At 36.9% G+C, this 14226-nt stretch overlaps 1 protein-coding gene across 1 annotated transcript in view; it reads left to right on the top strand.

The window, feature by feature from the left end:
- DOCK4 (dedicator of cytokinesis 4) overlaps positions 1–14226 on the top strand; it is a 530301-nt gene that overhangs the window by 371257 nt on the left and 144818 nt on the right. Inside the window, exons 21-23 of the mRNA XM_049782931.1 lie at positions 1146–1227; positions 2817–2987; positions 11591–11783. Of these exons, the coding sequence (XP_049638888.1) occupies positions 1146–1227; positions 2817–2987; positions 11591–11783 (446 nt within the window). The remainder of the gene's footprint in view (positions 1–1145; positions 1228–2816; positions 2988–11590; positions 11784–14226) is intronic.

Here is a 14226-nt window from a genome sequence, read left to right as displayed (position 1 = left end):
GGTTTCTGAAATTTTTGCCTAGCTCTGCTATTCTTCCAAAGTATTTGGCCTTGTGACCTGTTATGCAAGTTGTCATTGGAAGCTAGAAAACAAAGATGTAATTTCAAACATTGCATATTGGCCATCAATATAGGATAACCAACCCTAACAAGACAAATTACGTCAAGGAAATATTTTGAACTGTGGACAATCCAAAACTGCTGACAGATTATCTTCAAAACAGTTCTTCTAGCAGCATGTATCTGCTAGCATATTCTTGTCTTCTTCCCTAACTAAAAGAAAATTGTCACATTTTTAAAAATCACTGTTTCCTAAAAATGTCCTAAGTAAAGGTAACAAGACTGTAATTTTGAGAATGTGGTATTGAAGGTTAATATTAATTTTGTTTCTTAAAAGTTAAAAGATGGGGGCCAGAGCGGTGGCGCAGCAGTAGGGCATTTGCTTTGCATGCAGCTGACCTAGGACAGACCTCAGTTTGATCCCCTGGCATTCCATATGGTCCCCCAAGCCAGAAGTGATTTCTGAGCACTTAGCCAGGAGTAACCCCTGAGTGTCACTGGGTGTGGCCCAAAAAAAACCAAAAAAGAAAAAAAATGATGACCATTTTGGAAATTTTCCTACAGAGGCATACTTATATGTATTAAATATAACACTTATATAAGTGTTATATTTTCCTAAAGATCATAGAATTGACTTAACAGACCCTTAGGGATGTGGTTTCAAGTGGAAGTATTGCTTCATGCTGCTTACTATCCTCATACCTCCAGATATTTGCTTGGTCAATGAAGGGAAATGATACCAACTATCTTTACCCAAGTCTGTCCAAACTCTTCCCTTTCTCTGATATGTGTGTTCAGTTTTACAGAACATTATCAGAAATGGTGGGTCCATTGAAATATTTCCACACTGCAAGTACTCTAAATAGGATCAATATTATTTTTCCATTAAGCCTCAAAAAGGAGTGATGGTGTTGAGAATGTAGAGCTTATAAAATGATTGTATTACAGAAGTTTTGTTTAAAAAAAAAAAGGTGGGAAATGATAGGAATGGAAACTTTCTCATAATAAAAAACGTGTTTGATTTATTAGCTTTTTACTGAGAATTATACTAATGTTTCCTTTGACACATCTCTTTCACAATTTTAGAGATCTCATCAAAGTGCTCAAGTGGTATGTGGACAGGATAACGGAAGCTGAAAGGCAGGAGCACATTCAGGAGGTGTTGAAGGTAGGAACATGCTGTCAGTAGCAGATAACATGATCTAACAGGGCTGTAGCATGGCCATGCCTAAACTAATTGGTTTCCTGTGCACTAACAGTAATTGGTGATGATACATTACTGACATTCCAATTGAAGGATCTTAATCAGTTTATGGCTGTTCCAGAGCTGATGAAATGTGAACAGAGCTTTGCCAGGCTCGCCTACTGGCATCTGCTCAGGATTGAATTGGTACACCTCTGGGCTCTGGAATAGTTGATGTTTAGCACTGAAGAGATGGAGGATTTCTGAGAGAAAATGAAAGATGGGCAGTTAAACTGAGTTTGTTTTAAATTTGCAAGAGACTTAGATTGTATGGCAGAGATTGCTAGTAGGAAACCTGATAGTTTACGCATATGAACAGGAGGCTCACATTTACACCCTATTCACTTTGCTGGGACCTTTGGGCTTGGCTGTATAAGGACATGCTCATACCTTAAAAGAATGCAGATTCTTAAAGGTTACCTAATGACTGGCTTTAGTAGTCTTTTTTTCTAATGTTGAACTTAGTTGATAAAAGTTCAGTCTGATGTCTGTAGATAAAAATAAACATATATAGGGGTCGGAGAGATAGTGCAGCGGTAGGGCATTTGCCTTGCAAGCAGTCGATCCAGGACTGATGATCGTTCAAATCCTGGCATGCCATATGGTCCCCAGAGCATTCCAGAAGCAATTTCTTTTTTTTTCTTTCTTTTTTTTTTTTTTTTTTTTGTGGTTTTTGGGTCACACCCGGCAGTGCTCAGGGGTTACTCCTGGCTCCATGCTCAGAAATTGCTCCTGGCAGGCACGGGGGACCATATGGGATGCTGGGATTCGAACCGATGACCTCTTGCATGAAAGGCAAACGCCTTACCTCCATGCTATCTCCAGCCCCTCCAGAAGCAATTTCTGAGTGCACAGCCAGGAGTAACCCCTGAGTGCTGCCAGGTGTGACCCCAAAACTAAAAACAAACTAAGACATGTACATTAAAAAATAAACATTTTATCCATTATATAGTCACTTTTCTCACTAAGGATATTTATGAATGCAAGAATTTTAAGATTCAGATTGTTTCCTTGCTCAGTTATCAATTCTTTTCTTCAAAACAGAACTGACATTTCAAACAATTCCATGATAAATAATTATAAAAGTTCATCATTGTGATCTGATTTAAGGTAAAATGTCAGATGGCAAGTGTACCTATCTCCAAAGCAAAATAATTTTTGAAAATAGACAATTGTCTTTTAGTTGGCAAAATTTAAAAAAATCCTAGCATATGAAATATATAATTTTCACAACTAATGGGAATTCATAAAAACGTTAAGTTTGTAATATTGGGAGGCTGGAATGAGGGGTAAGGCAGTTGACTTGCACACAAGCGGGCACTTCATATGGTCCCTTGAGCAATGTTTGGAACGATTCCTGAGTACAGAGCCAGACAGATTCCCTGAGCAGTGCTAGGTGTGGCTCCAACATAAAAGCAATAGCTGTGTTGTAACATGATGTTTATAGTACTTGTTATTGTTAAGTAAATACTCTGATCTCTGTTGAAACTTATTTTTGTAAATTTTGTTTTAAGGCTCAAGAATATATTTTTAAGTATATAGTTCAGTCTCGAAGGCTATTCTCCCTGGCCACTGGTGGACAAAATGAAGAAGAATTCCGCTGCTGCATTCAAGAGCTCCTAATGTCTGTCCGTTTCTTTCTCTCTCAAGAGAGCAAAGGATCTGGAGCATTATCTCAATCCCAGGTAACCTGTTCATCTCTGCTGAATAGAAGAAAAATTAATGCAGTCCCATTTTTAAAATTATGAATATAGGTGATTGGGCCTCACCCAACTATGCTCAGGTTTCTCCTGGCTCTTACTTCGAGCTTATACCTGGCAGGGCTCAGAAGGCCATGTATGTTTGGTGAACCATAAATGGTGCTAAGGATTGAACAAGAGTCGGGTGGGTGCAATACAAGTACCTTACTTCTTGTATTATCTCTTGATCCTGAAATTCAGTCTATTTTGATGTGACAGCAGAAGTCAATGTTTTACTCATGAGAAACCCATAATTCCAGCTTGTTCATTGCATCCTGAGTTCCTGGGCACCAGCAAAACAGAAGAGTTGGGTTGCCTTTATTCAGAATCTCCTTGCTCTGAGTGAAGAAACTTTTGGTTTGCCTGAGTATCAATTCAAGTTACCATTATACTTACTGATGTTTAGACACACTGCCACCATTGATCTTGAGGAAGGAATTTCACTGACATCAATCAGTTGATATTGTCTCCCCTAAGCCTTGCACTGCGTCTTAATCTAGCAGCCTGAAACACATTATAGTAACTCTGCTAAACTGCACGTTGTTTTGTTTTATTTCACTTTACCATGTTTACCCTAAGACTAATCTTAAGTGACCAGAGCACAGCAATTATTGGCCAACTTCTATGCCTAGGAGTAGCTATATGTGTTTTAAGAGGCAATTTCATCCACTTTTCAAATAGAGGGCCTAGAAAATGTTTTCAGAAGTAATTCTTATTAATTTTCTCTATACTTCCTTAATTCTTTCATTAAAAATAAAACTGTTGACAGAAAAAAATAAAACTGTCAGAGAAGTAACTTCTTTGCTATGAATCACTTGTGACTATTGATTCAATTCATTGAGAATAGGAGCCTAAAATTAGAGAGAAGACAAAAAACCTTGATCCCTAAAAGCATTGTGTTAGCTCTAGTTGTTTTTTTGGTTTGGTTTTTTGTTTGTTTTGAAAATTTTCCCAGTATTTTTCTTTGAGGTCAGTATTGTTTTTCTTTTATTTATTTTTTTTTAATTCAAACATTGTAGTTACAGGTTGTCTATAATAGTTTTTTTTTACAGATAAAGTTGTTCATGATTAAGTTACACTCATACAGTGTCCAACAACCTTTACTAGTGCATATTTTATGCCACCAATGGCCACCAATGTCCCCAATTTCCCTCTCACTCTCCCTGATGCCTTCTCCGTACATTTTTCTTCTCTATTTCTCTCTCTCTACATATATATACATACATATGTATATATATGCATATATATGCATTTTATGACCCTTTTAGTCATTTTGTTTTGCAGTACAGTGCACTTTTCCCACCACCAATGTCTCTAGTTTTCCTCCCACCCACCCTCACCCACCAGCCTCTGATGCAAGATTTTACTTCTCTCTCTCTCTCTCTTTTCTCTTTTGTAATGTAGTTTGAACTATTGCTAATTAAGGGATACTATGTATATCACTTTATCCCCTTTCAGAACCAGTTCTTATCTAGAGTGATCAGTTTTAAACTTTTAACTCTCACTGTGGACTGTTTACTACCCTAACTGCATTCACCACTTTTTGTGGCAAATTTCCTATCATGGACTGGTCCTCCTTATATCCTCATCTCTATCATCTCTGGGTATTATTACCAAAAATTATATATTATTTTTCTTATACTTTCAAGTAAGTGAGATTATTCTGTCTATCCCTCTCTCTCTGACTTATTTAACTCAGCATAATCACCATATCCACCCATGTATAAGCAAATTCATGACTTCATTTTTTTCCTAAGAGCTCTGTAGTATTCCATTGTGTAAATTTAGCCATTCCTCTGTTGTTGGGCAACAGTGTTGTTTCCAGATGCTGGCACTGTAAATATTGTAAATAGTGCTGTGACAAATATAGGAATACAGAGAGCTTTTCTGCATGGTTTTTTTTGTTTCCTCGGTACAAAAAATTTCTCTAGGAGTGGTATTGCTGGATCATATCAAAGGCCAATTTCTAGTTTTTTGAGGAATATTCATATTGTTTTCTAGAAAGGCTGTACTAGATGACATTTGCACCAGTAGTGAATGAGAGTTCTTTTCTCCCCCACATCACCACAAGCACTGTTCTTGTTTTTTGTAATGTGTGCCAGTCTCTGTGACGTGAGATGGTACCTTATTGTTGTTTTGCTTTGCATCTCCCTGATGAATATCTATGTGGAGTATTTTTTCATGTGTCTTTTGACCATCTGTATTTCTTTTTTTAATTTTTATTTAAACACTGTGATTACAATTTGTTCATCACATGTGGTGTTTTCCCACAGATTGTTGTTCATGTTTGAGTTACAGTTTTACAATATACAACCTTCCAATTCCTGCCACCAATGACCTCAAATTCCTTCTTACCCTTCCTAATACCCTAATACCCTCTTTTATCCCACCCACCCTCTCCTACCTGCCTCTGGGGTAGTCATTTTACCTCTCTCTCTCTCTCTCTCTCTCTCTCTCTCTCTCTCTCTCTCTCTCTCTCTCTCTCTCTCTCTCCCCTCCCTCCCTCCCTCCCTCTCCCTCGCCCTCTCTCGCTCGCTCTCTTTCTTAATCTTTTCTTTTTTGACACTGTGGCTTGCACTCTGTTAATAAATGGGTGCCATGCATGTCACTGTATCCCCCTTTAGCCCCCAGTTCTTGTCCAGTGTGATCAATTCTACTCTCACTTTCATAGTAGACCCTTCTCTACTTTAACTGCACTCACCACTTTTTACCACAAGCTTCCTACCATGGATTGGTCCTCCTATTCTTCATTCCATTGTCTCTGGATATCATCCCCACAGTGTCTTTGATTTTCCTTATACCCCACAGATGAGTGAAATTATTCTGTGTCTATTCATCTCCCTCTGACTCATTTCACTCAGCCTAATACTCTCCATTTCCATCCATATGTAAGCAAATTTTATGACTTTATTTTTCCTAAGAGATACATTCTATCCCATTGTGTAGATGTATCACAGTTTCTTTAGGCATTCCTCTGTTGTCGGGTACCTGGGTTGCTTCCAGATCTGGCTATTGTTAATAGTGTTGTGATGAACTTAGGAGTACAAAGAGCATTTTTGTATTGTGTTTTTGTGTTTCTAGGATACATCCCTAAAAGCAGTATTGCTGAATTAAATGGGAGCTCAATTTCCAGTGTTTGGAGGAATAGCTATATTGTTTCCCAGAAACATTAAACTAGGGAGAGAGCATTTCCACCATCAATGAATGAGAGTTCCTTTATCCCCAGATATGCATTAGCATAGGTTGTTCTTGTTCTTTGTGATATGTGCCAATCTTTGTGGTGTGAGATGATACCTCATTGTTGTTTTGATTTGCATCTCCTTTATGATTCATAATGTGCCTTTTTCCATGTGCCTTTTGGCCTACTATATATATATATATATATATATATATATATATATATATATATATATATATATATATATATATATATATATATATATATATATATTCTTTGAGGAAATGTCTGTTCATTTCTTCTCCCAATTTTTTGATGGGGTTAGGTGTTTTTTCCTTCTTGCTAAGTTCTATTAGTGCCTTGTATATCTTAGCCCCTTATCTAATGAGTATTGAATGAATAGTTTCTTCTATTCCTAGGGTAGTCTTTATATTCTAGTCACACTTTTTATTTATTTTTTTGAAGTGCAGAAGTTTTTCAGTTTAATGTAGTCCCATTTGTTTATCTTTGCATCCACTTGCCTGGGAAGTGGTGTTTCATTTGAAGATGCTTTTAGCTTCAGTGTCATTGAGTTTTTGCCTATGTTTTCTTCTACGTACCTTATGGTTTTAGGTCTGCTATTAAGAACTTTAATCTCTTTTGATTTGACCTATGTGAATGGTGTTCAAGAGGTCTGAGTTCACTTTTTTGCATGTAGTTGATCAGTTTTACCAACACAACTTGTTCAAATGCTCTTTTCTCTGCTTTGTATTTCTTGTTCCTTTATCAAAAATTAATTTATGTGTACCTATGGATAAGTCTCAGAATATCAAGTCTGTTCCACTGATCTGAGGTTCTTTCTTTATTCCACTCCCATGCTGAAAAAGAGGAAAGAGACATTAAAAAAAACAATTCTATTCACAGTTCTACCTTAGAAAAGTACCTGAGAGTCAACTTAGCTAAGAAGATGGAAGACGTATACAAAGTAAACTACAAAATGCTGCTTCAATAAATAAAAGAGGATACAAAGATAGAGACATGTACCCTGGATTGGGAGGATTACTATCATTAAAATGACAAAACTTCCAAAGTATTGTACATAATTAATACTATCTCTATTAGAATACCCATCACATTTTTTTAAAGAAGTGGGATCAGACACTCTTGATATTTATTTGGAACAATAAATGTCCACGAATAACTAAAGCAATACATGGGAAAAACAGATGGAGGCATGACTTTTCCCAATCTTAAATTATATTGTAAGCCAGTAGTCATAAAAACGGCATTGAAATAGTTTTCAGCTATTTGACAAAGTATAAAATATAATAGGTAATGGACCAGCCCTCCATGAAAACTGCCTTATACATAAAATTTTTGGACTGTTGCTCTTCTTTTTTGTTGCCCTCTTCGTACAGAAATAGACTGTCTTGCCATCTGGGTCAAGATATACTTCAGATCTTTTAATATAATTGTGTCCTTTGTCATCAATGGTACTATTGGTATACTTTAAAACACTGGTATAGACCTCAATTTCCAATTTCCTACTAGCCAACTCTTACTTTTAGGAATTGATATTAGAGAAGCATTATTTAATATCTAACTATATATTTCTTTAGATCAGATTTCTCTGGTGTTCATTGCTTTTACAAAAGCTATCAAAATACAAATTCTTGTTTTAAAATATTTCTTTTACCCTAATAGTTAACAGGATAAAAATTGATGTAGTTTTTATCAGAAAAATATTTCTCACTCAAAAGTAAATTATAATTCCTCACTATGATATCGTCCAAAGTGATTCAGGAGGTCTTCAATCTTTGATGTTAGAGAAGTATTTGTTTTGATTTAGTGTTTTCTCACACAAGAAATCTGATTTATAATGGTCCTCCTAGATGATGTGGACTACTGTTATAAAGGTATAAAATAGCTCACCTTTTATCTGTTTAACATATTTACTTCTGTTCTTTTTTGATTTTTTTTTTTTGGTGGTGATGGGGTTGTGGGTCATGTCAGCTATAGTTAGAACTTAATCCTAACATAGTGCTCAGAGATCCCCTCTGGAAGACTTGGAGGACCATGCAGGATACCAGGGATTGAACTCAGTTTTGTTTTATGCAAGGCAAGAGCTTAACCATTGTACTATTTCTATCTCTTTAGCCCTTTCACTCTTGATTATTAATCAAGCTAGGGATGCAATTTTAACATTTCCAGATATTTTTTTTGTCCTTAGTTTTTAGGAAAATAAAAATATGATATAGGGGCCAGAGTTATAATCCAGCAGGTAGGACATTTGCCTTGCACATGGCCAATCCAGGTTCCATGACATCCTATATGGTCCTCAAGCCTGACAGGAGATGTTTCTGAGTTTACAGCCAGGAGTAACACCTGATCCTACTAGATGTAGCCCAAACAAAACAAAACAAAAATACACCCCCCAAAAAAGAATTTAGAAATGTTGTGCCTAAAGGTTTTTTGTTTTTTTGTTTCTTGGGCCACACTGTGGTACTTAGGGGTTACTCTTGGATCTGTGCTCAGAAGTCACTCCTAGCAAGCTCAGGGGACAATATGGGATGCCTGGGATCAAACCAGGTTGGCTGTGTGCAAGGCAAACCTTACTGCTGTGCTATCACTCCAGCCCCTGTGCCTAAAGTTTTAGATTATGCTCGTTAAACATACTCTCAAGTAATTGTTTATTATTTTATGTAGTATTCCTTACTTACAAGGTTTTTCTTTGATTGTTTTGTTTCTTGTTTATTCTGTTTTTTTTTTTTTCTTTCACATGAAAGATTTGGTTTGTTTAGGTTAGCACTCTTTAGCACTGTCATACCTGGAAGTGCTCAGGGCTTAGTCGTGGCTTACATTTGGATCACTCCTGGTAAGTCTGGGACCATATGGGTTGTTGGGGATCAAATTCTGGTCAGCTTCATACAAGTCAAGTTCATTACACACTGTACTGTCATTCTACCTTGTTATTTTTAAATTTTGTTGTCATCATTTTATTATTATTTGATGCTAAGAAAACATTCAGACAAGAATAGTAAATTTGGGGCTGGTGTGATAGTGCAACGGTATAGTATTTGTCTTGCACACAGCTGACCCAGGATGGACCTGGGTTCTATCCCCAGCATCCCATATGGTTCCCCAAGTGAGGAGCGATTTCTGAGTGCATAGCCAGGAGTAAGCCCTGAGCATCAACAGGTGTGCCCTCCCCCCCCAAAAAAAGAGGTAAATTGGTTAGTTTTCCTTTAAAAAAAAAAAGGAAGAAGGGCTGGAGCAAAAGCATAGCCTCTTGCATGCCTTGAGTGCAGTCCATCTGGGTTCGATCCCAGGCAACCCACATGGTCCACTGAGCTTGCCAGGAGTAATTTCTGAGAGCAAAGCCAGGAGGAAACTCTGAATACTAACAGGTGAGACACAAAAACAGAGATAGACAGACGGACGGACTGACTGACTGACTGACTGACTGACTGACTGACTGGTCGAGTAGGGTATTGCCTTAAATGCAGCCAACATGAGTTCTATAAGGCATTCCATCTGGTCAGAAGTTTCTTTTGCCTCAAACATTGCTCTTTTCTCTTGTTTCTCTTCCTTTATTCTGTTTCCATTCAATTTTCCTGTTGTGCTAAGCAAAAGCAGTTGAAATAATATGTGGGAACATTATTGGGCACTTTCAAGAGGGGTCAGTAATCTAATAGATCTAATCTATTTCATTTCTATTGCAGCATAGTCAATGACTAATGGTGTTAAACAGCACATTTATTAGCTTATAGTTCTGAGGCTCCAAAGGTTTGGTGTGTTTTTTGTTTGTTTTATATTGTGTTTTGCTTGTTTTATTTTGTTTAGGGTCATCACAGTGGAAAAGGTGACAACTTTGATGGTTCATTAGAAGTCTCTGGAGATTATACTTTTAAGATTCCTGACTTTAGCAGAAATCTGTTTCTTTCTATTTGTAACCTGATTTACCATTTCTTTGCTTGCTACCACTCAGTGGGACTGGGAGTGCTGATTACTAGAGGCTGCTTTCTTGAAAAAAGTCCTCCATTTTCATCAGTATGTCAGTCAGATTCTTCAAAACCCATATTTCTTCCATCCTGGATCAGAGAAAACGTTCATTTTAAGGACTCTTAAGATAGGTGAAGTTTATTAGATAACCTTCATACTTTAAGATGAGTTCATGAGTAAACTTACATCCCCAGAATGCCTTTTGCCATCACAGGTCAATGTAACCATGGGAACAGCAACTTTGAAATTGTTACTGTTCGGCCATGGAAATAGTTCAATGGACAGAAGTGAATGCTTTGCATGGAGGATTTCTAAATTTAATCCCTAGCACTGTGTGATCCCCTGATCATTGAGCCAGTAGTCACCCCCTAAACATCACACAATCCCTCTTCCCCCAAGAAAGGAGCAATGATCTTGACCTCAGAAGCTTAAGCATTTTGATGACTTAGGCATCAAAGGCAGATTCTTCTAGATATTTTTACTATTGCTGTATAGTAAAGACCAAAATTTATGAGTTTAATTCTATGTTTGGAACTATTTTCTGCTAATATCATTTCCCATTTATATCAATTCCCGTCAAATTGTAGCCTATTAGGAACATGAGCCTCCTCTCAAGTAGGTGACCAACTTTTCTTTCTTTTTTTTTTTTTGTGTGTGTTTGTGCAAAACTTTTAAAATATGACTTTATTTTGATTTATAATCTTAGCCCAGTATGCACCTTTTAAGTATGCCCTGAGGATTTGATATTTACATCTGTTTTTTTCTTTCAAAGGAGCTTGTCAAATTTCTGTATTTACATAAAAAATGGTTTTCTTAATCAGTATGTATAGTTCTGGGCTTACAATAAATCTTAGAACAACCAAAGGGGTTGTTCTAATGATCTTTTTATTCTGCAGGTGATTAAAAATATCAGGGGCTCAAATGACTTGTCCAAAGTCAGAATTGATTAGAAAACAAAACTAGAAAAAATATATAGATAATCTGAAACACTGCCCTGTTTTCCCTTTTAATCAGAAATTGAATGACTTTAGGGAATTAATATTCTTGATTTCTGAAATGAGATTTAAATGAATACTTTGAAGAGTTTGTCCAAAAAGAAATGAAATATAATTATTTCTTTCCAGCTCTTGATTGAGTGTTCTTTCCACCATGATCATTTTGCTGATTCTGTAGGTTATGGAGGAGGGACATTCTTTTAATACTGTCAGTAATTTTTAGATTTTGCCATCATTTTCCATTATTTTTCCACTATTATCTTGTATCTCTTTCCACATTCCAAAATATGTCCTTTTTGTTTTCATTGCACTGGAGGAACTTTAAATACAATGGTAATTTGCAGCTAATTTCTCTGAGTATGCCTAGAAGTTGATTTGCATTTCTTCTCCTTTAGGCTGTGTTTCTGAGCTCCTTTCCAGCTGTGTACTCAGAACTGTTGAAACTCTTTGATGTCCGAGAAGTGGCCAACTTGGTACAAGACACCTTGGGTAGTTTGCCCACCATTGTACATGTGGATGACTCCCTTCAGGCTGTGAAACTTCAGTGCATTGGCAAAACTGTGGAAAGCCAGCTTTATACCAATCCAGGTAGGCTTGTGAGCCCTTTGGATGAAATAGTGTTCCCAGAAAGTAGCCACTTCCATCAGGGGACAGCCAAAGCAACTTAAAAAGGAAACTGAAAACTATTTTCTTTAAAGCATTATGTATTTAGATGGTAAGTGAATTTACTAATAAGCCATGTATACAAATCTGGTAAGTAAAACTTTCTCTTTATTGAATAAGTAAGTCTAATCACAACCACAAATGGAGTAGGACATGTATACTTGCTTGGTAATATTTCATGTTTTAAATACCGTTGGCCCTGATAATGATCCTCCTCTTTTTTACTTAAGGTTTTCCATTAATAAGTGTTCTGAAACTAGATGAAAGTTTTGGTGTATACCTTTCTCATGTATTTATAATTGTCAACTACTAAATTGATCTTGTCATGATATGTTATTACTCCTATTGTTGTATTTTCTCTTACTTTTTTTTAGAATTCTTTAAATTTTCACCTCACTTTATTTTATTTATTTATTTCAGGGGTACTATTTATTTATTTATTAATTTTAGGGGTACTACTGGCTGGGTTTCTACATGCAGGGTTCAGGGGATCATTTGTGGTGCTGAGAACAAAAGATTTACCCTTGTTATAATGCTCAGGCCAATCTGAGTCAATCTGAGATAATTCAGAGTTCAGTCCTTGGCACCTTTTACAATCCTCTGAGCCAACTAGGAGTGATCCCTGAATACCACTGGGTTTGACATTTCCCACCTGCCTCCAAAAAAATGACATATATGTGTCTTGATATATATACATATAATCTATATATAGAGGCAATACTTTATCAAAGACAGTACCTTTGACAGTAATTGTAAACATTTAAACGTACAGAGAAAAATAGAACACAGTTGCAGTTTAAAAATTCTAACAATAGACATCCCACAGCTTCACCATTAATCTCAGAAAAGGTGCAAGCTAAGATTCTAAAACTCATGGGTTTACTGGTCTTTGGACTGAAAACTTCGGAGCACCATCAGGAGGCGTTGGGCCAGTTACCCATCCTGCCGAAGTCTTAGCAGCTGCACCCACACCCCATAGCTGCCACCATGAAAATCATGCAAGCAGTCCAACTTCATTGCTTCATGACTAATCTTTGCAGAGATGCAGAACCAATGACAAATTTCACGAACACTGGTTTGAAGGCTGAGAACTCTTAAGCCTTCACAGATTGGACACAGGAATTTACCCCCAAAAGCCCCTTCACTCATACTGCCAGAGGCCCCAACAACTACATCCATTTCCCATAACCGTTGCCATATAGCTTTACCACTTCACCACTAATCTTTAAAGAGATGCAAGCCAAGCTGTGTAAACTCAAAGGACACCAGTCTTTCAGCTAAAAGCTTTTGGGTTGCCTTTGGGAAGAAAGCAGGGTGAGGAACTAAATCCCCACTCTGCCAAAGCCCTGGTAGCTTCACCCACAGCCCACAGCCACTGACATGCCTGACCAGTACTTCATGACTAATCTCTGCAGAGATATCAAGTTGATGAAAATTTCATCTATACCAATTCTGGGATGAAAATTCTGGGATCTTCCCAGAGTGGGGGTGGGCAGCCTCTTCCACCCACTACTGCCGATAGCCCCAGCTTCAACCAAGCCAGGCTAGTGAAACTCAGTGTCCCATTTCTACCACTCCTTGGAACTTTTGAACATCTACAAATTCCACAGTACTGACAACTCAGCAGGTACATACCAAATTACATGGGAACCTAGCACAGAAGCCAACTGAGCTCAAAAAAACAAAGCTAACACAAAAGGTTCAACTAGTAACAAGTAATTTAATAACCCACAAATTGCATGGTAAGATAGAACAATTTTCACAAATTTTTCTTTACTACAGTATATTTTGATAATTACATTAGCTATTATATAACAACAAGCAATATAATAAGTTATTCTATGCCTGTTAATGGGACGGGTTTTGGGGGAGGATGTAACTAGGCCAGTGGAAAGTCACATTGGTGGTGGGATTGGTATCAGAACATTAAATGTCCAAAACAACTGTATTATGAACAACTTTGTAAACCACAGTGTTTAAATAAAGTAAATAAGAAGAAAAGTAACACTATCAGTTACTTGCTTTAGTTTATTTCACCAGAAATTCATCGTTATAATTAGATTTATGCATATATATGTATTTTGGTGAAATTTCCTAGCCTCAGACTTCCATCCTTATTTTCTATGTGATTATTTTTTAGTCTTTATATAATGACTTTGTTGTGGTTTCATTCCATAGAATTTTTATCATTTATTTATTTATTTATTTTTGTTAAGGGGTGATGATGGGTAATACCTGGCTGTGCTCAGAGACTATTCCTTGGGGGCTCTGGGCTCAGAAGTATTGGTAAGGGGGACGATGTCTGCTGCTGGGGATTTGATTCAAGGGCACAGCTGATATGGGTGTATGCAAGGCAAGTTTATTTCTA

The sequence above is a fragment of the Suncus etruscus genome, chromosome 1 (genome assembly GCF_024139225.1).
Source record: "Suncus etruscus isolate mSunEtr1 chromosome 1, mSunEtr1.pri.cur, whole genome shotgun sequence".
Taxonomy (NCBI): domain Eukaryota; kingdom Metazoa; phylum Chordata; class Mammalia; order Eulipotyphla; family Soricidae; genus Suncus; species Suncus etruscus.
The sequence above is the reverse complement of the archived record's forward strand: the minus strand, read 5'-3'. Positions and strand labels throughout refer to the sequence as shown.